Source organism: Mobula birostris, chromosome 3, assembly GCF_030028105.1.
Source record: "Mobula birostris isolate sMobBir1 chromosome 3, sMobBir1.hap1, whole genome shotgun sequence".
Lineage (NCBI taxonomy): Eukaryota > Metazoa > Chordata > Chondrichthyes > Myliobatiformes > Myliobatidae > Mobula > Mobula birostris.
In genome coordinates, this window is record NC_092372.1 from 190742395 (window position 1) to 190768795 (window position 26401).

Below are 26401 nucleotides of genomic sequence, written 5' to 3' on the forward strand. Positions count from 1 at the left end.
AATCAAAACATTAGCCATGAATGGTAGCAAAGAGTCACCTTAAGGGAGGGAACAGAGGGAAGAGATTTATGAGCTTCAGATGTAGTGGCTTAAGTCTGGCAGCAGATGCATAAAGAATTTCATAGCAAAATTCTTGGAGGTCATGACTATTAAAGAGAAAAGAGAGCATGGTATTGTTTGAATAAACAGATGCATACACATATTTTAACCCTTAAGCATTGAGAACACCTGTTTAATAGGGTCTGTTTCTTAAAAGTCAAGCTTGAGGTACATAGGTTAGGAATTGTTACTTTAAGATTAGATTGGAAACCTTTTTAAAATCTTTGAGCTACTCCTGAAATAGCTTTTGCTGGAAATGTCTTAACTCGTATTGTTGCCCTGGCATTGGATTTTGCTTGGTCTGTGCCTCCAACATGCACACCTGAAGGTAAATTATTTGTCTTGCACTTGGCTTGTACCTTGAATGGCTGTTCTAAATTTATATTCACAAACACAAAATCTGCAGATGCTAGAAATCCAAAGCAACACACACAAAATGCTGGAGGAACTCACTGGGCTAGGCAGCATCTGTGGCAAAGAATAAACAGTTGACATTTCAGACCGAGAGTCATCATCAGGATTCTTCAGCCTGAAACATTGGCTGTTTATACTTTTCCATAGATGCTGCCTGGCCTGCGGAGTTCCTCCCAACATTTTGTGTGTATTGCGCTGAACCTATATCGATGGTTTTGGAACAACCATCAAATGTCTTGCAGTTTAATTGCTGCACCTCTCCCCCTGCCTCCCCCTTTCATTTCAGTTCACCTTACATAGAGCTTGTAATTGAATGGATCAAAACTTGAATTTTTTTTTATACAGTCAGATATTTTGCTAATGTAATTCAGTAATATTTATAGTATATAATTATGCAGCTTCACCAATGTCACCTCATTTGTCTATCTTTCTTTTTTTAATGTTTACCAGTGTTTATGGTTTACCAGAGCTATCCTTAAATGCCTGATCTGTTTTGTGGTAGTAGTTGTACTGTGTAGTCCACTGAGCAAAAGCTGCTGAGACTGTAAGATATCGGAGCAGCATTTGACCATTGAGTTTGCTCTGCCATTTCATCATGGCTGATGCAATATTCCTCTTAGCCCCAATCTCCTGAATATGACTTATTGGTGACTGTGTCTGTATGGGTGCATTCTGGCCTCTGCTTACCTCATTGTCCATTATCTTTTCAAACTCTTCTGTAATCAGAGACCTCCAGCTGCTCATTCTCTAACTTTTATTTTAGAGTCAAAATATACCCTAGTCTTAATGGAGCTTATTCCTATCAGGAAAAGACCCATGTTCAATTAAATCCTTTTCTCAGAAGCTTGTACTGTGCCCCTGCATCATCTTTGTAATATATGTAGATGAAAATATTCATGATTGTAAATGGAGTTTCTTGTGAGTTTAATGCAGCTTCGTTATTTTTCATTACTTTCCCTCTAGATGAAGAACTTGTTTCTGTTGAGACAACTTTAATTGATACTGCTCCTTTTCGTGAGTGGTACATCTGTCCTTAAGTCTCAACTTTCATACTTTCATTTAGTTTCTTGGGGATAATTAGACCATTGATATATTTCCAAGGCTATCGTATTTGTGAGTTATATTGACCCTTTTGCTGAACCCTTAGGGAAGGATAAGTCTGAGTGATGATCCCAGGCAGCAGAGGTGTGCTGGTCAAAGTCTCCCTGTATAAATAGCATCAACAACTTGGTGGAGAACGTAGCCAAGGTAAAACAAACTGGAAATGTAAGAGTACATCTCCCTCTTGATTATGGAAAAGAATCTGGTCATCTGGTCCAAAGTGCTCCCACATACTGCACGACTGCAGTGTTTTCTGAAATTCCTCATGCTTAGTAGCTTAATCTGTCACTTTAATTATTGCACAGTTACAAGTCAATCACGAGCCAAAAGCAGATAAAGTTAAAGCTAAGTTTACAGTGAAATTATAAACAGAAGTTAACTTGGTACTGATTAGCCAAACCTTGGTCACTGTCATTTTAGCTTAAATATAAAAGGTAACTATTAAGTTAAAATAACATTCAAATGCTGTTGGTTAACGGTCGCTACTTTTTAAAACTATGTACAATATTACCTAGCAGTTATAATGGAGCAGTCCGGGGAGTCTCCAGCACTCACACAATTAGGATACGTCCACACTACGCCGGATAATTTTGAAAATGAAGCTTTTCGTTTTGACCTTCTGTCCACACTGAAATGGCGTTATCATCCCCCGAAAACGGAGATTTTCAGAAACAATCTCCAGAGTGAATAAATCTGAAAAGGCCTAATATCCGTTGTAGTGTGTACGGGGTAACCGGAGAGATTTAAAAACGCTGTCATGACAACACCACAACAATGCTTTTTCTCCTTCTGCTTGGTACTGCCCAAGCTGTTATAACGCGCAGTCGATGTGAACGGCATGAGAGTTAAGTAGTAAAGTGAGCTTCTTTGACTATTTTAAAACGCTGTCATGACGTGCCGGAACAGATAGTCGCAGCGCGGCATTTCGTTGTTTTCTTGAACGCAACCACCTAACAATTTCAGAACCGAGGGCAACGAGACTGAAGCCAGAAGGGTTAGAACTGTACTCACCAAATACTTTGACCTATAGCTTACTGAATAAATAAGTATACTCACTTTGCCCTGTTTTCTGTCCTTGTTTGTATGAAGGTGGTTTACCTATTTATGCAAGTACTTCTCTGACAATAAATGTGTAACAGCCTAATGTAACATTGCATGGAAACACAAGATAACACTGATGCAGACGTTTTATACATTTAACAAGGTGCTTTGTTAATGCAACAGAGTTGTTCAGTTTTTCAATGTTCGTTGTCAGCTGGGTCATACTGTCTGTGAACTTCCTGTCGGTTGCCTCCATATGCTCCATTATTTGTTTTTTTTAGTTTTAAGTCCTCCTGCGCGAGAGCCAAGAGCAAGTCCTTTAAAGTTTTTCTACTCTGTAACTAGACAAACGTGCACCAAGTATACCGTTTCCTCTTTGCTTGTTTTCCGTGTGTCCTGCGCGTGCCCAGTAGGAGGAGATTCGCCGAAATATCCGCCTAACATGGACGGAGATATTTTGAAAAACACTTAGTGTGGACGCCTGTCGTTTTTACTCGAAACTGGCGTTTTCAAAATTATCCGGCGTAGTGTGGACATAGCCTTAGTGTCCTCATTTCCCTTAACAGTTTTAATCCTTTGTTGTTGTAGTTGCCTGTGGCAATATTGTAGAACAGTCACAATTTTACTTAGCTCTTCTCATCATACACGAGTAATAGATACAACTCCTTTAACCTAAAAGAGATGAAGATAAGATTAGCTTTACTTGTCACATGTACATCAAAACATACACTGAAATGGGTCATTTTGCATAATCAACCAACACAATTTGAAATTCTGCTGGTGGCAGCCTGCAAGTGTCACCATGCTTTTGGCGCCAATATAGCGTGCCCGCAACTCATTAACCTAACTGTACGCCTTTGAAATTGGGGAAGAAACTGTAGTAGCCATAGGAAACACACATAATCACGGGGAAGAATGTACAAACAACTTGCTGACAGCAGTGGGAATCGAACCTCGATCGGTGAACACTGGCACTGTAAAGCAATTGCACTAACTGCTACACTACCTGGGTTGTGACTTATTTACAATAACATTTATTGAGACTGACATCTCTGCCTCTAGGGTTAATCTGAAATACTTTTGCAATACATTACACATGCAGTCTACATATTAATGTCTTTGCTTTTTGTACAGTACTGTGTTTTTTGCCAATCTACAGTGTGAAGAAAACACTTCCTTGAAACTTTACTAGATTTTATTTATATGCTTTTATTTCTTCTAGCAAGTGCATGACCATAACTCTCAATACTGTATTCCATCTGCCACTTCTTTGCTTATTCTCCTAATCTAAGTGTCTGTAACTTCTTTACTTCCTCAACACTACCTGCCCCTCCACCTATCTTCATATCATCTGCAAACTTACTCACAAGCCATCAATTCCATCATCCATTATCATGAACATATAATGTGAAAAGAAGCAGTCCCAGTACCGACCCATGCAGGACACCACTAGTCATCAGCAGACAATCAGAAAAGGCCCCCTTTATTTCCAGTCTTTGCCTCCTGCCAGTAAACCAATCTTCTATCCATCTTTCATGTAATACCGTGGGCTCTTATCTTATTAAGTTGCTTTATGTATGTCACCTTGTCAAATACCTTCTGAAAATCCAAAATCCTCTAACTTTGTCTATCCTGTCTATTATTTCTTCAAAAAATTGCAATAGATTTGTCGGGCAAGATTTCCCCTTATGGAAACTATGCTTAGTTTGGTCTATTATCATGCATCTCCAATTACCCCAAAAACTCATCCTTATGATGGACTCCAATGTCTTCCTAACCACTGAGGTGAGACTAACTGGCCTTAATTTCCTTTTTTCTGCCTCCACCCCCCCCCCCCATAAAGAGTAGAGTGATATTTAGAGTTTTCCACTCCTCCAGAGCCATTCCAGAATCTAGTCATTCTTGAAAGATAATTTCTAATGCCGCCACAATCTCTTCAGCTACCTTTTTCAAAAACCTGGGATGTAGTCCCATCAGATCCAGGTGACTTATTTACCTTCAGGTCTTTCAGCTTCCCAACGGCCCTCTCCTTAGAAAATAGCAACCACACCCACTCTATCCCTTGACACTCTCAAATTTTTGACATACTGTTAGTATCTTCCACAGTGAAGAGTGACACTATTGAGTTCATCTGCCATTTCTTTGTACCCCATACTACCTATCCAGCGTAATATTTCAGTGGTCTAGTATAACCATTCTCACCTCTCTTTTATTCTTTATATATCTGAAAAGCTCCTATTTTTAATATTATTGATTAGCTAATCATCATATTTCATCTTTTTGCTCCTTATTGCTTTTTTAGTTGCTTTCTGTTGGTATTTAAGTTTCCCAATCCTTCCCACTAATTTTTGCTTTTTATATGCCCTTTCGTTTCCTTTCATGCTGTCATTGGCTTCACTTGTTAGCCACGTCCTTCCTTTAGAAAAATACGTCATCCTTGTGATTAGCCTGTATCTTACGAATTGCCCCTAGAAATTTCAGCCATTGCTGTTCTGCTGTCATCCATGCTAGTGCCCACTTCCAATCAATTATGGCAAGCTCCTCTCTTATGGCTCTGTAATCCCCTTTACCGATACATCTGATTTTATCTTCTCCCTTTTAAACTGCAGAGTGAGACCCATCATATTATGATCACTGCCTCCTGAACTAATGTTACTGGGAGCCACCGACAGTGGTAGGGTACTAGCTGAAGCCAGACTCGTCAGGTAATCAGGAGGCACCTCTTAATGTGGGCTTTGTGACAACTGTTCCTGGGAGAACCAGTCTGTCTGCTGAATCACTGCCTGATACGGAGGCTTCAATCACAGTGTTGAAAGAAGCTGCAGAGGGTTTAGACATGGTCAGTTCCATCACGGGCATCATGGTGGACATTTTCAAAAGGCACTGGCTCAAGAAGGTGGCATCCATGCCCTGTTGTTATTACTGCCATCAGGGAGGAACTACAGAAGCCTGAAGACCCACAATCAACATTTTCAGAGCAGTTTTTTTCCTTGTACCATCAGATTTCTGAATGGTCCATAAACATTACCTCCTTATTTTTCCTCTTTTGACCTATTTTGTATTGTAACTGATAGTAAATTTGTTGTCTTGCACTGTAGTGTTAGATTTGAACTGATGAAAAGTTGAGAACGATTTTGCTGCAGACTCCAGTGGTTTAAGTTCATTTCAGTGCCTCAAACCAAAGGCTCATCCTCACAGTTCTAAAGGCAATTAGGAATGGACGTTAAATACTTGCTTTGCAGATTGTGAGTAAATAGTGAAAAAATAACAACAGCCAAGATGTGTAATTTAAAACTTGCTGAACTCAGTACCTACAATAGTTGTTTAACCGTTTTTGATAAACTAATGTGATTCAAAGTTTCCATCAAATTTAATTTCTGTACATTTCACGAAACAGGTCTGCACTAATTTAGTAGAATTATGTTTTATTTATTGCTCTTACTTGCTGTTTTTAACCCTCAGTGTTCCAATTTTTGCTTTTTCTTTAGTGTCTTTTTTTGCTTTAATTTGCAATGTTCTTTTCCTATTCTTACCTTCAGCAATAAACCAAGTCTCTAAGAATGAGCTTTATTTTTTTTACTGGTATTTAGCACCTTTTTTGGAGGTGTTTCATGGATTTGGGAGGTAATTCTTTTGCTAGTCCGACTAAGATCGAGTATTGTTAGTGCTGCTATTTTGGATCACCACATGTAAGTAACTGAGCCAGTTCAGGAGCAAATATTTATCATAGACCCTGGGGAATAGATCTGGACTAGGGGCTTTCCCTGTCTGCATTATGTCTATTGGAGGTTGTCCAGTGAGAGAATACTATTCAATATGTATCTTTTGGTGACTTCCAATTTAATTAAAAGTAATAATTTATGGCTATAGTAGCACATGATACAGATTAGGCTAAAATACAATTGAATTACTAAAATTCCATAGAGATTGCCTTGCATTCTGTAGTAGCCTGATTATCCTAACAGTGTATCAGTGAAGTAGTCCCACTAGATCTTTTTTCCACAATACATGTGCCAGAAAGTGTTTTGCTTAGACTGTTTGCTCATAATTAGTATTTGTGAACTAAATGACAGACCTGTATGATCAGCCGAACATCCTCTATTCAAGCCTGTAATTAAGTAATATGAACTCTTGATGACTCCAGCTGGTTTAGTGTTCCAGATTTTTGTTTTGTGAGGCCAAGACATTTAATTTCTTTCTGTAGATGTAATATTGCCTCTAATAACTGCCTTGGCCACTATTCATAGGAGAGCTGGCAAAATTCCCTCCTCATGGTTGTTTTCCAAGAACATGGCAATTTGATTTGTAATGTGAAACAAGAATGCTGTTATCCAAAGGGGAGCTGTTGAAGTATGACTTAAGCTGTCTGGCAGAACATCCCTGAATAGGGTAAAGGGCATTGTGATCTGATCGCACAATTGATCCAATTGTACATTAAGCATCGTGAGGACAGTGAGCAAGCTATGGCAAAGGTATGATTGATTCAGATACATGAATAGGGTGTGACTTGTATTATTTCATTGTACTTGTATATAGACAAAGTGTCTAGCTGTATAAAATGCCATTTTGCTGGTTTGTAAATTAGCAAGTGGGTATTGAGAATGCAATCAGTATTTCTTGCAGGCATGTGGGCCAAAGCCAAGAAAATTACTTTTGACTATAAATGCTAACAACACAATTGACTTTCTGCGCAGATAATTTAGAGTCTTATCAGCTGATGCTTTTCCCAGAGGGGGAAAGATTATCCACTCTTCAGAGTTTCTAGCATACATCAATGAGATAGATCTCTTGTGGGAAGGTTACATATCTTTTTCTAAAAGGTCATGACTTATTTTTGCACCTGGCAAGGGCAATACTCTTTATATTAGGGGAAGTTTGATTTGCTGCTTAAGGGCAATTAAACAGGACTGATCTAAATGCACGAGACAAGCATAGTTCCATAGCGATGTATCATTAGCAGATCATAAAACATTTTCTTAAGGGACTAACATAATTCAAAAGTTAATAGTACAGGTGATATTTTTATAATGACATCCAGTTGTGCAAGAGAGTTTGCAAAGCATTTCTTGAAATTAAGTTGTATGCTTGAAGGCTTTATCTCCAAACATCTTGGAATAACTCAGAAAATTACAACTACCAATTATAAAAACTATAATGCCATTCGGCTCTGTGAGTCTGTGTAGTCATTGGATTAGATTATGGATGACCTATCCTTAATTTATTCACTTCTGCCTCATATTCCTTCATTCTCTGAACCAACACGAAGTGAGTAAATAAAAATGATCCACATAGTATTAAATCTGTAAAATAAAATCCATAAGTTCATTGCTGTAAGTCAAATTCAAAGAATTGAGTTCTGAGAAATTCTAGAAAATAATTATTTATAAAAATTTGATCCTACCATCAAACATCTTTACCTTCACCCCCCCTTCCCCACCCCCACTATCCACAGGATCGCTCCCTCTGCAATTCCCCTGTCCATTCACTCCTCCCCATTAATTTCTCCCAGCATTTATTCCTGAAGGTGGCCTAAGTGCTACACCTGGCCATTCACCTCCTCTCTCACCTACGTTCAGGCCCCCAAATGGTATTTCCAGGTGAGGCAGTATTTCATGTCCAAATCTGCTGGGGTCGTCTATTGTGTCCACCTTTCTTGATGCACCTCCTCTACATTGATGAGACCTGTACTAAATTGGGGCACCACTCCGTCGACCATCTTCACACCATCTGCCAAAGGTAGAAATTCCTGGTAGCCAAGCATTTTAATTCCTATTCCCATTCTGACATGTTGGTCTGTGGCCTCTTGTGCCAAGATGAGACCACTCTCGGTGGAGGAGCAATTGCTTAATATCAGTTTCTCCTTCCGCTATATAAAAATAGTTCCTTCTCCCTCCTCTCCTCTTCCATTCCCCACTCTGGCCTCTTACCTCATTTTGTCTGCCTATCACCTCCCCCTGAGTCCCCACCTCCTTCCCTTTTTCCTATGGTCCACTCTCCTCTCCTGTTAGATTCCTTCCTCTCCAACCCTTTACCTTCCCTGCCCACCAGGCCTCACCTATCGCCTTCTAGCTATCTGCCTTCCCCTCCCCACACCTTTTTATTCTGGTATCTTCCCCCTTCCTCTCTAGTCCTGGTCTCTGCTGAAACATTAACTGTTTCTTCATTTCCATTGATGCTCCCTGACCTGCTGAGTTCCTCCAGCATTTTGTGTGTGTTACTTTGGATTTCCAGCATCTGCAGTTGTGTTTATAACTTAACACTGATTAAGAAACTTGCATGCATTTAAAATGGATCACAAATATATTGGCAATCTTAATATAATTCACCAGGTACAATTAGAAGCGTAAGTTAGCTGCATTCATTTTATGACTTTGTCCAGTTTGAAATATTTTTCTTGCTGTGGCGAGCATTTGGTCTATAATGACAGACGAGGAAGCTCTTTCACTCAATAACGGTTTTATTGTGATAGACACAAAACAGACCGGGCACCATGACCCAGAGAGTGAACCCAACCAGTCTCACACATACGGGGGAGGTGACCATCATACACCCCAGTTACAGTTAGGGTGACCCACAAATACACAAGCAAATAACTATATAACCCAAGCTAAAATGTAACAATAAATGAACTGGAGCTTCCCACCATAATCTCAAAAAAAGCATTTTAACACAAGAACAGTAAACAGTGCTAGTCATTAGAAATGCAGGGGCAGGCTGTCAACCACACCCCCACCCAGAACGTCACATTACTTTCAGGATTATGATTAAATGTCAGCAAATGTAGAGAATTTAAAGTTTCTTTTAATCACTTATGGAAACATCAACATCAACAATAGCTTAAGCAAATTGCCACATTTCAAACACGAAGCTAGTTTTTCTAAGTGCCTGCAAGATATTCTGGTGGATGGATCTGTTTAGATGTCGATGACCCTTTGACTCATTCATTGTTGCATAGTCTTGGAAGGCTACAATAATATTATAACACATCACTGTGATAAAGGGAGCACAAAAGTCCAGCTTGTGATGCTCATCATCTCTATCACTTTTACAGTGAATTATAGGTCTTCGTTTTTAACATTTGCTAAAAATAGTTATCCTCTACTTTGTATTTTTGTCTTTACTCTGACATAAGATTTTGCAGATGCTGGAAATCCAGAGCAACAAACACAAAATGCTGGAGGAACTCAGACCACCTCAGTCCAAAGTGTCAACCCTAGTCATGCTATCTGACATACCGAGTTGCTCCATTTTGTGTGTTTATCTTTGCTTTGCTAATTTCCCTCACTCCAAAGAAATATTTTTGTTTGTACATAGAACACAGAAAATCATTCAAATATTTTATTTGTTGGATTAAGCTATGACTGACTCTGCATGGGAAAGCATGATAGGTTTTCCTTTCTTTCTGCCAATTTTTCCTTTTCACCATTTGGGGAAAATTGTTCCTTTGTCACTATTACTTCACCTTTTACGTTGGGATCATTTTACTCCAGACATGAATTTTACATACTAAACTGTAAAGAATTTAAATGCTTGATGTGGTCTGTTGTGAAGCTTGAAATTACTTGTGTATGTAAACAAAATTCTAAACTTAATCTACTGGAACAACCATTTTCTATAATTCATGCCATTTTAGTCTTTTTGGCAAGAGATGTAACTTTTTCTTGCGTCGAGCTTTCCCTGATGTCTTTAATTGAGTTTGACAAGTTCATACAAAATTATTTGATTAATTCCAACAAGCAGTTGCTGAGAGGTCACAATCAGCAATAATAATTCACATCTGTAAACACTGAATGTACGCCATAAATGTAAAAGATTGTTGATCCATCAACTGCAGTATGAATTTTTAGCACAGCAGTATCAATCTTTTAGATTATATAGTTACAGTACATTTCAAGTTTAGTATTCCATATTACTTGTGCAAATCTCTCAATAACTGCTTGTGTATTTTGTATTCAGAAATTCAGAATCTTTTTAGCTTATCACATATATTTAGCCTCTTTAGATTCCATCAGTTGCTGGCAAAGCTAGTGATTTTATTTGTGGTTTTATAGTACTTCAAATGAAGTGCATGTTATTTTTAAATTAAATTCCATGTCTAAAATATTAAAAAAATGAATTTTATTTTAAATTTTGTTTGTATTGCATGCAAGCTCCCCCTAAATTGTAGAAAATCCTGACTCAAAAATATATTATTGTTTGTAGCTGTAACTGATGGTATTCCTTCCCCAATAGCACAGCAGTAAATTCCTTCATCAAAAAGACAGCAATGGCTCAACGTCAGTTCATCATCATCTCCTTGAAGGCAGTTGCTGACTTCCCTAGTGTCATCCATGTCCTGTACATTTTATTTTTAAAAAATCTTAAGTTCAGTCTTTTGGGAAGTTTGTTCCAAGTTGGCTTTTAACTTGGCTCTCAAGCATGATTGCTTATTCTCTAGCTTTTTGAAATGTTTTCTTTATCCAGCGGTTTTCAAAAGTTAATGCTTCTGTCATATATGGGTTTCACATGCACTCTAAACTGGCATGATAAGGTTTGTTGCCGTTTTAGTAGATTTAAGAAAAATAGACATTAACTGAATAACCCTCTGCTCCCCAGAAACCTCTTGCCACCTACGAAGCATAGATCAGTTTGATGGTGTTCTCTCTACTAGCCTAGATAGATTTGGGGAAACCAATTTGTTTAACTGGCACTAAATCCATTTGTTTAACTATTCATAATGTTCACCATTGGCATACCTTAAATGTTATATGTCCAAGCTTCTTCAACAACCCTCATCCACGTTGGTCTGCGGTCCCGACATCCAGCATTGGACCACAAGTGTCCCACGTCAAATGCATGCCATCCTGCCTTGGGACTATATTCTCAAGGTTTAAATACTGCTAGGGCAAAACCCTGAATATCTCTGTAGAACAACTCTGTGGGACTGTGTCACTATAGTATCTGCAGTAATCCATGAAGAAAATTTACTGCTATGTGCCAGTAGGGAAATGCTGTTCTACACATGATTTTACATCCTATGAATTATCTACAAAAGAGATGTTACACATTTTGAAGAACAAACTCAAGGATGGGTATACTGGATATATAATTTTGACTAGAGAAGAAAGCAAGGAGAAATACAAGCAGCCTAATTAATGTCCAGTAATTTTCTTTGACAATGTAGTGTTTTAGTGATCCTTCAGGTATCATCAATAAGTTCACACATCAGCTTACTTTCATGCTTAGATATGTATTGCTCCCAGAGAGTGTACAGGTTATGTATGGAAGTAGTTTGGATGTCCCTAATAGTACTTCTTCTAACAGAAAGGTCAGAATTATGCTGTTCCAGCTAGTGGCTCGCATACTTAGCAGTTCATATGTATCTGCGATTGTTCCTAATTTGAATTAGATGATTTGTGTGTCCAAGATTTGGTAGCAGCTTTACCAAATTTCTGAGACTAAGTCTATATCAATTTCTATGACCTAATGTTTCAAGTTTTAGTATTCGTTGTATCAGCAAGACAACTCTTGCTTCCTCCATTTCAGCAGGAAAAGTGGTGACTTGGTTTCTTAGAATCAGGTTTATTATCACCAGCATGTGACGTGAAATTTATGAACTTAGCAGCAGCAGCAGTTCAATGTAATACATAATCTAGCAGAGAAATTAAGATAATAAATAAACAAGTAAATCAATTACATATATTGAGTAGATTTCTAAAAATTATGCAAAAACAGAAATACTGTATATTAAAACAAAGTGAGGTAGTACCCAAAGATTCAATGTCCATTTAGGAATCAGATGGCAGAGGGAAAGAAGCTGTTCCTGAATCGCTGAGTGTGTGCCTTCAGGCTTCTGTATCTCCTACCTGATGGTAACAGTGAGAAAAGAGCATGCCCTGGGTGCTGGAGGTCCTTAATAATGGATATTACCTTTCTGAGACACTGCACCCTAAGGATGTCCTGGGTACTTTGTAGGCTGGTACCTAGTACCCAAGATGGAGCTGACTAGATTTACAACCTTCTGCAGCTTGTTTTGGTCCTGTGCAGTAGCCCCTCCGTACCAGACAGTGATGCAACCTGTCAGAATGCTCTCCACGGTACAACTATAAAAGTTCTTGAGTATATTTGTTGACATGCCAAATCTCTTCCAACTCCTAATAAAGTATAGCCGCTGTCTTGCCTTCTTTATTAAACAGTCCATTAGACAGATGCAGCATGGATTCAGAAAGGGCAGGTCCTGTTTGACAAACTTACTGGAGTTCTTTGAGGACATAATGAGTGCAGTGGATAGGGGGAACAGGTGGATGTCGTATACTTGGATTTCCATAAGGTGTTTGATGAGGTGCCGCACAAGAGACTTATAAATAAGTTACGGATGCATGGAGTCGGAGGAAGTGTATTGGCATGGATAGTGGATTGATTAACCAATAGAAGGCAGAGAGTTGGTATAAATGGGTGTTTTTCTGGTTGGCAGTGGTGAGTGGGGTGCCACAGGGGTCGGTGCTGGGCTGGCAGCTGTTTACCATTTACATTGATGATTTGGAAGAGGAGACTGAGTGTAGCGTAGCAAAATTTGCTGATGACACTAAACTGAGTGGAAAAGCAAATTGTACAGAAGATGTGGAGAGTCTGCAGAGGGATATAGATAGGTTAGGTGAGTGGGCCAAGGTCTGGCAGATGGAGTACAACATTAGTAAATGTGTGGTCATCCACTTTGGAAGGAATAATAGTGAAAAATTGCAGCATGCTGTTGTGCAGAGGGACTTGGGAGTGCTTGTGCATAAATCGCAAAAAGTTGGCTTGCAGGTGCAACAGGTTATTAAGGAGGCAAATGGAATGCTGGCCTTCATTGCTAGAGGGATTGAATTCAAGAGCAGAGATTTCATGCTGCAACTATACAGGGTACTGGTGAGACTGCACCTGGAGTATTGTGTGCAGTTCTGGTCTCCATACTTGAGGAAGGATATACTGGCTTTGGAGGCAGTGCAGAGGAGGTTCACCAGGTTGATTCCAGAGATGATGGGGTTAACTTATGAGGAAAGATTGAGTTGCCTGGGACTATACTCTTTGGAATTCAGAAGAATGAGAGGGGATCTTATAGAAACATACAAAATTTTGAAAGGGATAGTTAAGATAGAAGTAGAAAGTTGTTTCCATTGGTAGGTGAGACTAGAACTAGGGGACATTGCCTCAAGATTCAGGGGAGAAGATTTAGGACGGAGATGAGGAGAAACTGTTTTTCCCAGAGAGTGGTGAATCTGTGGAATTCTCTGCCCAGGGAAGCAGTTGAGGCTTCTTCACTAAATATATTTAAGATACAGTTAGATAGATTTTTACATAGGAGAATTAAGGGTTATGGGGAAAAGGCAGGTAGATGGAGCTGAAATACGGACAGATCAGCCATGATCTTATTGAATGGCGGGACAGACTTGATGGGCCAGGTGGCCTTCTCCTATTTCTTATGCTTACAACTACATCGATATGTTGGGACCAGGTTAGATCCTCAGAGATCTTGACACCCAGGAACTCTCTCCGCTGCTGATCCCTCTATGAGGTTTGGTTCTCGTCTTAATGGCATTGAGTGCGTGGTTGTTGTGGCATCACTCCACTAGTTGGCATATCTCACTCCTGTGCGCCCTCTTGTCACCACCTGAGATTCTACCAACAATGGTTTAATTGTCAGCAAATTTATGGATGTAATTTGAGCTGTGCCTAGTCACACAGTCATGTGTATATAGAGAGTAGAGCAGTGGGCTAAGCACACGCCTCTGAAGTACCCCAGTGTTGATCGTCAGCGAAGAGGATATGTTATCACCAATCCGCACAGATTGTGGTCTTCAGATTAGGAAGTCGAGGATCCAGTTGCAGAGGGGAAGTACAGAGGCCCAGGTTCTGCAACTTCTCAATCAGGATTGTTGGAATGATGGTATCAAATGCTAAGCTATAGTCAATGAACAGCATCCTGACGTAGGTGTTTGTGTTGTCCAGGTGGTCTAAAGCCATGTGGAGAGCTATTGAGATTGCGTCTGCCATTGACCTTTTGTTGCGATAGGCAAATTGCAATGGGTCCAGGTCCTTTGCTGAGGCAGGAGTTCAGTCTAGTCATGACCAACATCTCAAAGCATTTAACCACTGTCGATGTGAGTGCTACCAGGCGATGGTCATTAAGGCAGCCCACATTATTCTTCTTGGGCAGTGGTATAATTGTTGCCTTTTTGAAGCAAGTGGGAACTTCCGCCCGTAGCAGTGAGTGGTTGAAAATGTCCTTGAATACGCCTGCTAGTTAGTTGGCACAGGTTTTCAGAGCCTTACCAGTTACTCCATCAGGACCTTCTGCCTTGCAAGGGTTCACTTTCTTTAAAGATAGTCTAACATGGACCTCTGAGATGGAGATCACAGGGTCATTAGGTGCAGCAGGGATCTTTACAGTTGTAGTTGTGTTCTTCCTTTCAAAGCGTGCATCGAAGGTGTTGAGTTCATCTGATAATGAAGCATTCTTGCCATTCATGCTTGTGGTCACTCTTCCTTTATCATTAATGTGGTTAGAAATGTTTTCTATTTTTGTTTCCACTTAATACCATTACAATAAAAAATGTATTTTTTGCTACTTCCATCAAAATCTGTGGACTAAATTTTCCAGTCTCAGTAATGCAGCTGAATAACAACAGCACCACAAAATCAAATACATAAAAAGAGCAGAAGAAGACTTGCCTGATCTTTTAGGAGCAATTCTGTTATCCACTCTTGTAAAATAATTGTAGCTTTATGATTGAGCATTAAATTAAATTCTACTTTGAGGAAAAGTTATTTTAACTGTCAATAACTGGAGGTTATTGAAGCGCAAGTATGAAACTGCAAGAATGTCTTTATGAAGTGACAACATTTATTTTGATTTTAAGGACATAGAGGCTGTTTAAATGGAAATTATGAGAATGAGTCCCAGTTAAATTACTACTTTGCTTCATGTGATTTTTAAAATACATTCAGACCCTATTTAACGCTGAGGATGCGTTCCTCTGAGGTGGAGCGCTATGGAAATTAATGCTATGCGGGGTCATTGTAACATTATGTAAATGGAATGTGTGCTTGAAAAAAAATCAAACCCGAGGTGTATGATATATTATTTTATATATTCAATGGAGCAGCAGCAGTGGAGGGAAATGGGTGGTGGTTAGAGGAGGAACCAGGCTGTGGGACCAAACAGTTGCTGGTAGCAGGAAATCATGTTCAGACAACTTTATTGCTTCATTCCCAGTCAGGGTCATTATCCATGCACTAGTCCATGATTTGTGTGATCATGGTGATGCTAGTGCTGAGGAACTTTGTGGTGAGGTTTGTTGCAGGTGTTTCCTGTTCTCCATCCGTGCCCTCAGATTCACCCAGGAGGCATTGCTCTGCCAATTCTCAAAGCTCTTCGTTATTAAGGCTCTCACCCATGAGAATGCAATAACTCTTCAATATCGCCATCATTAACATCCTCTAATCCTGCTTCATTGGCCAGTTCAGTGATGTTTTGGATGACTGATTCTGCCTGAAATCCCAGAATGTCGTTGCGTGCTTTTGGCTATAGCTTCTTCCACACTCTACTCATCAGCTCCCAATTGCCATATCACTTGCAGTTTCACATCCATGTTAATGCTTTTCCTAAATGTCTTAGATGTACTACCCTCATTGGAAGTTGCAGGTTGTTTTCCAGACATTATGGGTGGGGGGAGAAAAAAGGAATAAGTGGGCAAGGGAGCAAGAATGTTTGCACACACGGGAGGCAGAATGTGAACTAATTCATGATTGGCTGTGAGTGGCTCAGAACCTATGTAAAGCACTCTCATTGGCTAATAGAATGTTTTCCGTAATAGCATCTGCTCTTGAGAAGTCTTAATTACTATTTGGATGAATTTTTGCCATTTCAAAAAATGTCATTAATGAATTGAATAACCGCATCATAACAAATCAGCTCTATGCAGGGTAGCATTATGTGGGGTTTGGGTATACCAAAAAGAAGGGAATTCTGATGTCATCAAAATTGATCCACACCAAACATTCACTGATTGCTATCTGAGTATCAAATATATGATTCTTGAGCAGATGAACATGGTATTCAATTTATAGCACTGAAATGCCTCCAAATTAAGATCAATTATAAGCCCAGATGCAAATCTACAGAACTATTGGTGGGTCTGCATTGAGATCATCAGGGGTTTTCTGAAAATGTAAGAAAATTCTAATGTAATTTTTTGGCTCATTTAAGTAATTTAGATTATCTTGGAGCTAGGGCAATTCTCCTGATTATACAGATCAACTCAATGATTTGTTTTAGATAAGAAGCTTGCCCAACCAAAGTATGGAATATAATATAATTGAAGCCATTATCTTGTGTCAAAGGTCATCATTGCTAAGTATTTGATTATGAGAATTTTGACTGGCAAAATTAATTGTATGAACAGATTAGAATCATGGAGTTATGACATGCAAAAAGGCTATTTCTGATTATTTTTTAAGTGCCTATCCATTTGTCTTTTGAATTAACTTAATTCTATTGTCACTCTTTTATAGCAGCGGTCCCCAAACACCGGGCTGCGGACTGGTACCTGGCTGCAAAGCGTGTGCTACCAGGCTGTGAGCGAACGATATGAGTCAGCTGCACCTTTCCTCATTCCCTGTCACGCACTGTTGAACTTGAACATAGGGTTGCCAACTGTCCCGTATTTGCCGGGATATCCCGTATATTAGGCTAAATTGGTTTGTCCCATACGGGACCGCCCTTGTCCCGTATTTTCCCCGCTAAGGTAGTGTGTTCCTATGAAACCTTTCGTGCCGAAATGGCGTGAAGCAAAGAAGCAATTACCATTAGTTTATATGGGAAAAATTTTTGAGCGTTCCCAGACCCCAGAGTATAACCTAACAAATCATACCAAATAACACATAAAACCGAAAATAAATAACACTAACATATAGTAAAAGCAGGAATGATATGATAAATACATAGCCTATATAAAGTAGAAATAATTAATGTACAGTATAGTCGGGAAGATGAAGACAGAACTGATTTGTGGGGAAAAAATCGGCACGTACGCGCATGTGCACGTCACGCATGCGCACACAGGTGCCCACGCAAGGCTTCATGGTCATGGTAGTCTTTCCTGGGGTAAAGTGTCCTGGGATTTGACTGCTACTTTTGTCCCTTATTTCGGAGGGAGAAAGTTGGCAACCCTAACTGTAAAAGGCATGTTGAGGTGAGTTTAACCCTACTAGAACACCCACCCCGGTTGGCCGGTCCGCAAGAATATTGTCAATATTAAACCGGTACGCGGTGCAAAAAAGGTTGAGGACCCCTGCTTTATAGGGAGTGCTGCATCATAACAATACTTAACGCAAAAAAAATTGCTTCACGTTTTTCTTCCCCCACCCCACACCATATAACCATATACACTGCCATGCAAAAGTTTGGGCACCCCGGTCAAAATTTCTGTTACTGTGAATAACTAAGTGAGTAAAAGATGAACTGATTTCCAAAAACCATGAAGTTAAAGATAGCACATTTTTTTAATATTTTAAGCAAGAAAACTTTTTTATTTCCATCTTTTACAGCCATCCTCTTTTCATCTTCGGCTTTTTTTTTATAAATGGTGTGATGTTTGCTTCCAGAATTTGCTGGTATTTAATTGAATTCATTCTTCCCTCTACCATTAAATATTCCCTGTGCCACTGGCTGCAACACAAACCCAAAGCATGATCGATCCACCCCCGTGCTCAACAGTTGGAGAGGGGTTCTTTTCATGAAATTCTGCATCTTTTTCCTCCAAACATACCTTTGCTCATTGCGGCTAAAAAGTTCTATTTTAACTTCGTCAGTCCACAGGACTTGTTTCCAAAATGCATTAGGCTTGTTTAGATGTTCCTTTGAACCTTTTGAATAGAACTTTTTGGCCGGAATGAGCAAAGGTATGTTTGGAGAAAAAAGGGTGCAGAATTTCATGAAAAGAACCCCTCTCCAACTGTTAAGCACAGGGGTAGATCGATCATGCCTTGGGCTTGTGTTGCGGCCAGTCGCACAGGGAACATTTACTGGTAGAGGGAAGAATGAATTCAATTAAATACCAGCAAATTCTGGAAGCAAACATCACACCGTCTGCACAAAAGCCGAAGCTGAAAAGAGGATGGCTCCTACAACAGGATAATGGTCCTAAACACACCTCAAAATCCACAATGGACTACCTCAAGAGGTGCAAGCTGAAGGTTTTGCCATGGCCCTCACAGTCCCCTGACCTAAACATCATCGAGAATCTGTGGATAGACCTCAAAAGAGCAGTGTTTGCAAGACGGCCCAACAATCTCACAGAACTCGAAACCTTTTGCAAGGAAGAATGGGCGAAAATCCCCCAAACAAGAATTGAAAGACTCTTAGCTGGCTACAGAAAGCACTTACAAGCTGTGATATTTGCCAAAGGGGATGTTACTAAGTACTGACCATGCAGGGTGCACAAACATTTGCTTCGGGCCCTTTTCCTTTTTTGTTATTTTGAAACTGTAAAAGATGGGAAGTTTTCTTGCTTAAGATATTAAAGAAATGTGTCATCTTTAACTTTATGCCTTTTGGAAATCAGTTCATCTTTTACTCGCCTAGCTATTCACAGTAACAGAAATTTTGACCAGGGGTGTCCAAACTTCTGCATGCCACTGTACATACCCCATGCCTATGAACCTTTTGACAAGGTGTTCCCTAATTCTTTCTGTAAAATTAATGCACCTGGATAGATACAAGGCACATTAAAGGAAATAGTTTCTTGCAGCTCTGGATTTAGAATATGATTTGTTTTATTGTTTATCTTTGCACATATATTTATTTCCTTTGACTATTTTAAAATCTGGATACAGTTGCTGAATTCCACTTTAATCGTGGGACTGGTTGGAATTAAGATCACATGTAATAGCTTAGCTGTAATGATTTCCTTGCCTTAATATTTTAAAATCTTTTTTCTTATTCTGGAACCACATATATTACTATCAGGATTCCTTTATTCTCTATTCTCTGAATTGTAGGGAGTCTAGAGATGTCATTTCTATCCATCCATCCCTAGGTTTAAAGGTTTTTTGTTCTTGCAAGTAAAATTCTTGGTTTAACTCGGCTACACACATCACTCCAGTTACTTCTAATAAACTTTTGGACCATTTTCCTTCTCAATGCCATCTTTACCGTTGCAATTCATATTATAAAAATATGTTTGGAACCTCTATTAGGGCATATTTATAATGCCACTGGCTGTTTGGGTGAGGTTAAGTTATTGATTTTGTTTTTGGCTGGTTTTTATCTACAGTATCCATTGACTTTCACAGTTGCTCACTTTTGGCCATAGGGTGGCGCTTGCAGCTAAGTTTTGAGATTTGTTGCTCCTGTGCCTGATCAGAAATCTTCATGCTGTTGCTGCTGTGACCAGTGGAAACCATTAGGTTTTATGATAGTGGATTTTATAGTTAAGTGAGAAGGTCTTCAGTTTGTGAAGCATGCATAATCAATTTATTTCAAGGCACACCTCCATACTTAATCTAACCTTGCTTATCAGAACTTTCCACCTTGTGATTTTTTTCTTACCTACACTCTGAATGCAGGAATGATTTTGCTAAACAGTTTTTCAAGATTGTCTTTTTCAGACACTTGTAAATACTTTCTAAGTAAAATGCCTGTTCTGCATGTAAGCACTTTAAGATTAGCATTCCTTACAAGAAAGTTCTTAAAATTTACTTGATGAATCTGATTAACAAGGGCAGGTTCTCAAATATGGCAAGAAATGCTTTCAAGTAATGAGATCACAAATTTTAAAGAAATCAAAACATTTAAATGCAGCAGGCAAAAAAAAATTCCACAATAGACTAACTGGTAAATTTGTCTATTTATAAGAACTAATTTTTCAAATAATGTGTAATCTACCATTTTGAAGAACTCCAGGTGGAGTTCAAGTAGCCTTTAGTCACAATACCTAAGAAAAGGTGTATTTGACATTGAGGAAGTATGACAAGCATTTGCTAGCATTAATGAGTTAAGACTGAATAGACTACCACTATCAATAGAAGGCTGAGAGATCCAAAATTCTTAAAGGCTAGATGCAGGGAAGATGTTTCCCACTGGAGGAGCCTAGGAATGGGGACACAGTTTGAGAATAGGATATTGGCTGTTGAGGACTGATAGGAGGAATTTCTTCACTTGGTTTGGGGGGGGGGGGTGTGGCAGGTGAACCCTTGAGGCTATGAATGTTCAGATATTTAGTTCAAAATTCCAAAGGTGTTTTAACATTTTGAGGGAATCAAGAGCTATGGGAAAAGTGCTGTAAATTGGTGCAGAGTTGAAAGAATAGCAGTGATCATAATGAATAGTGGAGCAGACTTGAAGGGCTGAATGGCTTACTCCTGTTTCATACTTCATCAAATTCAATTTAATATAAAGATAAAGTCTTGTGTTCTCTGCATTGAAAGAAAATTTTAAGTAGCTAAGACCGATGAATGGCATTTTTTTCCAGAAATTCAGCAATAAACCTAAGTTTGTAAAGTATTTTATAATGCCAGCAATATAAACCTTGAAAATGAATATATGGATAGCTAAGTAATAATATAATTATTATTCTTCATGCACACTCATTCAAAATTCCTCAGAATAAATGTCATTGTTCATTACTTTCAGGATACTGCTGGACAGGAGCGGTTCAGGACCTTGACTCCAAGCTATTATCGTGGCGCACAAGGTGTTATCCTGGGTATGGATAAAATTATTTAAATCCAGTCCATGTCTTATGACTTGAAATTTTTTGTCTTCAATCTTAAATGCATCTGTAAGTTTGGAAAACTTGTTTATTTTTCATTTCAGTGTATGATGTGACCAGAAGAGAGACCTTTATAAGACTAGAAAATTGGTTGAATGAATTGGAGACATATTGCACAAGGAATGATATTGTGAAAATGTTAGTTGGAAACAAAATTGATAAAGTAAGTCATATAATAAAGTTGTATATTTTGAATCAATCTGTTCTTAAATCTGTAATTAACTTAAATCAACTCAATGATCATAATTGAAGATTAAAATTTTTGAACAATCCAACAGAAAGGGCCTTGATTATGTTACCTCAAATGATGGGATTTAATTACCTTTCCATCTATGGACTTGCCCATCTATATTTGTGTAACATTATTCAGTCCTACATTTTTCCAGGTTCTTTTATTCTAGCAATTCCAACTTATTTTCCTTCATCCAAGCATTGAACCCTGCTCTTTATTATCTGGTAGCTTAATTATAATCCCTGCTGAAGAGTATTTTTTTTAAGTGAGAGAGATGACTAAGAGTTTGGTGTGAATATATACAGAGCCAGTAAATATAACAGGCAGTGACTCGAATGGTAATGAGGAACATTGGAAATCTGAAGAACGTTCTTACTGAAGTCCTTGCCAGTTAAACATCAGCAAGTCAAAGATGTGGGAGATGCTCACTATGCCATTACTTACACTCCCACTCTTTACCAGTACTGTGAAGTTTGGTTCTGTTCCTGATCTAGCTCAACTAGGGCAGGGGTCCCCAACCTTTTTTGCAATGTGCACCAGTTCATTATTGACAAAATTCTTGAGGACCAGCTGACCCGGTGGGGGGGGGGGGGTAGGGTAGTGTTGCCAACAGACAAGAGTAGCAGTCAAATACATTGTGTTTACCCCGAGAAAGACTACAATGACCATGAAGCCTTCCGTGGGCACCAGTGCGCATGAGTGTACGTGCCGATTTTTTTTTTCTACAAATCATTTTTGGCGATTCTGTTCAGGGCGGTGTTAATCACAACTGGAATATAGGTGATAAGTGGCTAATACACTCAATTTTGTTTCTAAAAGGGTTTATCTAATGAATTTGATATTAAACACGCAGCGCATATTTTCCTCGCATGAATATAGTGATAAGCCAATTATCAGGGGAGGACAGGGGAGCTTGAAGTAAGTGTTGAACGAACTTCCAGTAGAAGTGGTAGAAGCAGGTTCGATATTATCATTTAAAGAAAAATTGGATAGGTATATAGACAGGAAAGGAATGGAGGGTTATGGGCTGAGTGCAGGTCGGTGGAGTTAGGTGAGAGTAGCGTTCGGCACGGACTAGAAGGGCAGAGATGGCCTGTTTCCGTGCTGTAATTGTTATATGGTTATATAAGTCACTTATATGTCAATAGCATCATAACATTTTAAGTAACGTTTGGATTTTAAACACACAGCACATATTTTCCCCATATGAACATATAAAATCATTGCAACACACCAATATTGCTGAATCAGTGGGAGCCCTGGGCTTGTTTTCCTGCAACAACACGGTCCTATCGAGGGGTGATAGGAGACAGCGATACTCGAAGGGCGTTCCTCATGTCCAGTCTATTCCGCAATTTAGTTTTCGTTGCATTCACTGCAGAGATATGTTGGAAATGGTAGCAACGTTTTCAGTGCTTCCGTGGCTATCTCAGGATATTCAGCCTTGACTTTGATCCAGAATGCCGGCAGAGATGTTATGTCAAACATATTTTTCAGCCTGCCGTCATTTGCAAGCTCGAGGAGTTGATCTTCTTCCCGCGCTGACATGGATGACCTCGCGTGCGTTCAAACTTAACAGTGGGCGTGACAGGGAATGAGGAAAGGTGCAGCTGACTCATAACGCCAAATCATATCGTTTCCTCACGGCCCGGTAGCTCATGCTTTGCGGCCCGGTGGATGGGGACCGCTGAACTAGAGAGGAGAATGGATGTGGTGCAGTAATGATCTAGATATTCTGCGGTCAGTAGAGTTTTTTTCCCCCCCTAGATTCAAGCTTAGCTGCTGGGCAAACTGCAGTAGTGAAGCTACTGTGCATCTGAGTCAGCAGCTGTGGCAGGTTACAGTTCAGCACTCCATCCAACCCTATTGCTGTTTATGCTAATTATTGGAACCTGAGTAATACCAAGTTGCTTGATTAAAAACTGATAGTAACACATGTAAAACATTACTTTAAAATGTTCTTTTATTTATCAAACCACATGTTTTTAAAGAGATTAATAATTGTACATATTTTAAAAATCCACAACATAAAATTAAGTGATTTGTTATTTTATCTCTCTGTTTCAGGCTGATTGGCTTTCATCATAACTATGAAAGGTCATCAGTTCTGATAAAAGATCATATGCTTAAATTATGGGCTTCCTCCAGTTATTCCCTAATCTGCTGAGTATTTCCAGTATTATTTTTACCTCAAGTACCCTTTCCATTGTAGAACTGGAATATATTTCTTGTAACTCCTTGTTCTAATGTTCTCATTTGGCAATTGGTTAGCCTTTAGTGTAGTGAACTTGTATTTAAATTGGATCAAAAGTAGAATTTTAATTTAGTTCTCATTTGTTTCAAGGCAACCATCTGCCCATATTGTGCTTTTACCAGTACACTGTAAGCCGAGACCACTAGATGGTGCACAGTACATTATAGAGTGTAATCTGTGTGCAAGGAAGAATACTACATTTTGCTAGTGAACTGGCTGTCAGTGAATAGAGAGATTTTTGTGTCCAGATAAACCAAAATGATTTTCTGTGGTTTGTTGCATATCTTTATATATTAGACCTTTTCAATGCTTCCTTCCATTGTTTTAGATTTCATGCCTTCTGTTGTTAGATAAGTGAAGCAGCCAAAACCACTCAGGGATCACCTTGCTGTTGTATTAATTTCTGATATTGATTTTCCCCTGCTATTATTTTGCTGTTTTCTGAAATAAAATGTAGACATAGAAAGCTACAGCACATTACAGGCCCTTCAGCCCAAAATGTATACCGACCATGTAACCTACTCTAGAATCTGCCTAGAGTTTCCCTGCTGCATATCCCTCTATTTTTCTAAGCTCCATGTACCTACCTAAGAGTCTCTTAAAAGACTGTATTGTATCTGCCTCTACCACCGTCGCTGGCAGTGCATTCCATGTACCTACTTTCAAGCACCTAAAAACTATGTCCCCTCAGGTTAGCCATTTCAGCCCTGGGAAAAAAGCCTCTGGCTATCCGCACGATCAAAGCCTCTCATCATCTTATACACCTCTATCAGGTCACCTCTCATCCTCTCATATAAATTATACAAAATTTATTGCTTTTATAAAATTCTAGTTGATAACTCGGTATTACTATGGTGAGATTAACTAGACCTTGTACTTCAGGTAAGAGTTATGACCTTTAAGTGAGCACAGTGCAGATTCATCAGAATGGTACTAAGAACTGAAAGGTTAAACTACAAGGACAGATTGACAGACCAGGATTATATCCCCTGGATTTAAAATGCTAATAGAAGATTTGATGGATGCAAATGAGAGTGCACCTAGATTTTTTTCCACTATTTGGGAAAGTAGGTCTAACAAATTATTTGATAGTACCATTATAAAGGAATTAAAATGAGATTGATGGATCTTTTTATTAACCAAAATTATTAAATGGTATTGAGAGTTGGTAAATGGAATTAGGACAAAGATCAACCATAATTCCATTTAATGGCTAAACAGTTTCAAAGACTTCAGTTCCTGGACTCTCAAATTTGAAAAACCTAGTGGATACTTTTGAAATTCTAAACTTTATTTGTTGTAAAATCCTGACAGCAAAAGATTCTACCACTAACCAAGCCAAATACTCATGCTTGCTTATGGGTATATTTTCAACAAATTAAAAATGTATGATGGAGACGTAAACTGGAAGTTACTGGAATTTTATAAGTTTATTTCTTTAAATATAACATTTTTACAAGAATTGTGATGTGGTGTTAAATTTTGTTACTCACTTCCAAGAGATTACATGGAGTGTGTTGTTGTTTTGGATGCTTTCCTTTTCAGCTTGCCTGATTGGAAAACATTTCCATTCTGGCATATTAAATTCTTCAACCTTATTGGGACCATTGATGGATTGTGGAACTGCGTTCCTTTTTTAATGAAGCACAGCAGCTTCTAAGATTATCACTTTATCCATCTGCTGCAAACAACTCTCAAACTGGCAAACCCAACAGATTTGAAATGCTGGAAGTATACAGATATGCCTGGTCGAATAGATGAGCTAGCATTTTGATTAGCACTCTTTGTAAACTTTTAATGATTATCGATCTTATTTCAGATTTCCAAGATATTATTCAATTGAGTGGTGTGTTGTTTGGTAATTGTTCTTGCAAACCATTACAAGGCATATGGACTTATTAAAGTAGTTCCTGCAATGGTTATCTGAAGGTTCTCACCTGACTACCTTGCTTGGAATGAAATCATCCCTACTGTATACCTTACTTGCGTTTTTGTAGTGAATACTTAAGCTCCAGTTTAAGCAATGGTGATCTCATGAACACTTATAGTTGAATTTTAAATTAATTATTTTTTACTCTGGTATGTCACTGCAGCTGCAGAGTTAACAATCCTTTGTAGATCAACAGATGCCATTAAGGACTTTGAATATAATTATTTTCCCCAAATTCTTAGCAGAAGGCTTTGTCTTCAATGTATGAAACTGCCGTAATATTCATTGACAGTTGTATTTCTTCCACTGAAAATCTCTGAATCATTTAGCAGCTATTTCTTAGTCATTTTCAGTTTAAGATATTGCTTGAATTTCATTTGGTTAAGTTTGTAAAATATTACATCTTATTCTTCCAAATGGTATAGGAATTATGTGCATTGTACTGATATGCCATTCATGTCCCAGCCTCATTAGTGCTCCCAAAATATATCACTTCCCATTTATCTGGATTGAACTCCACCAACGCATTTTACCCCACA

At 38.7% G+C, this 26401-nt stretch overlaps 1 protein-coding gene across 1 annotated transcript in view; it reads left to right on the forward strand.

The window, feature by feature from the left end:
* Positions 1-26401, forward strand: part of rab18a (RAB18A, member RAS oncogene family) — a 53568-nt gene that overhangs the window by 20329 nt on the left and 6838 nt on the right. Inside the window, exons 4-5 of the mRNA XM_072253882.1 lie at positions 21308-21380; positions 21491-21609. Of these exons, the coding sequence (XP_072109983.1) occupies positions 21308-21380; positions 21491-21609 (192 nt within the window). The remainder of the gene's footprint in view (positions 1-21307; positions 21381-21490; positions 21610-26401) is intronic.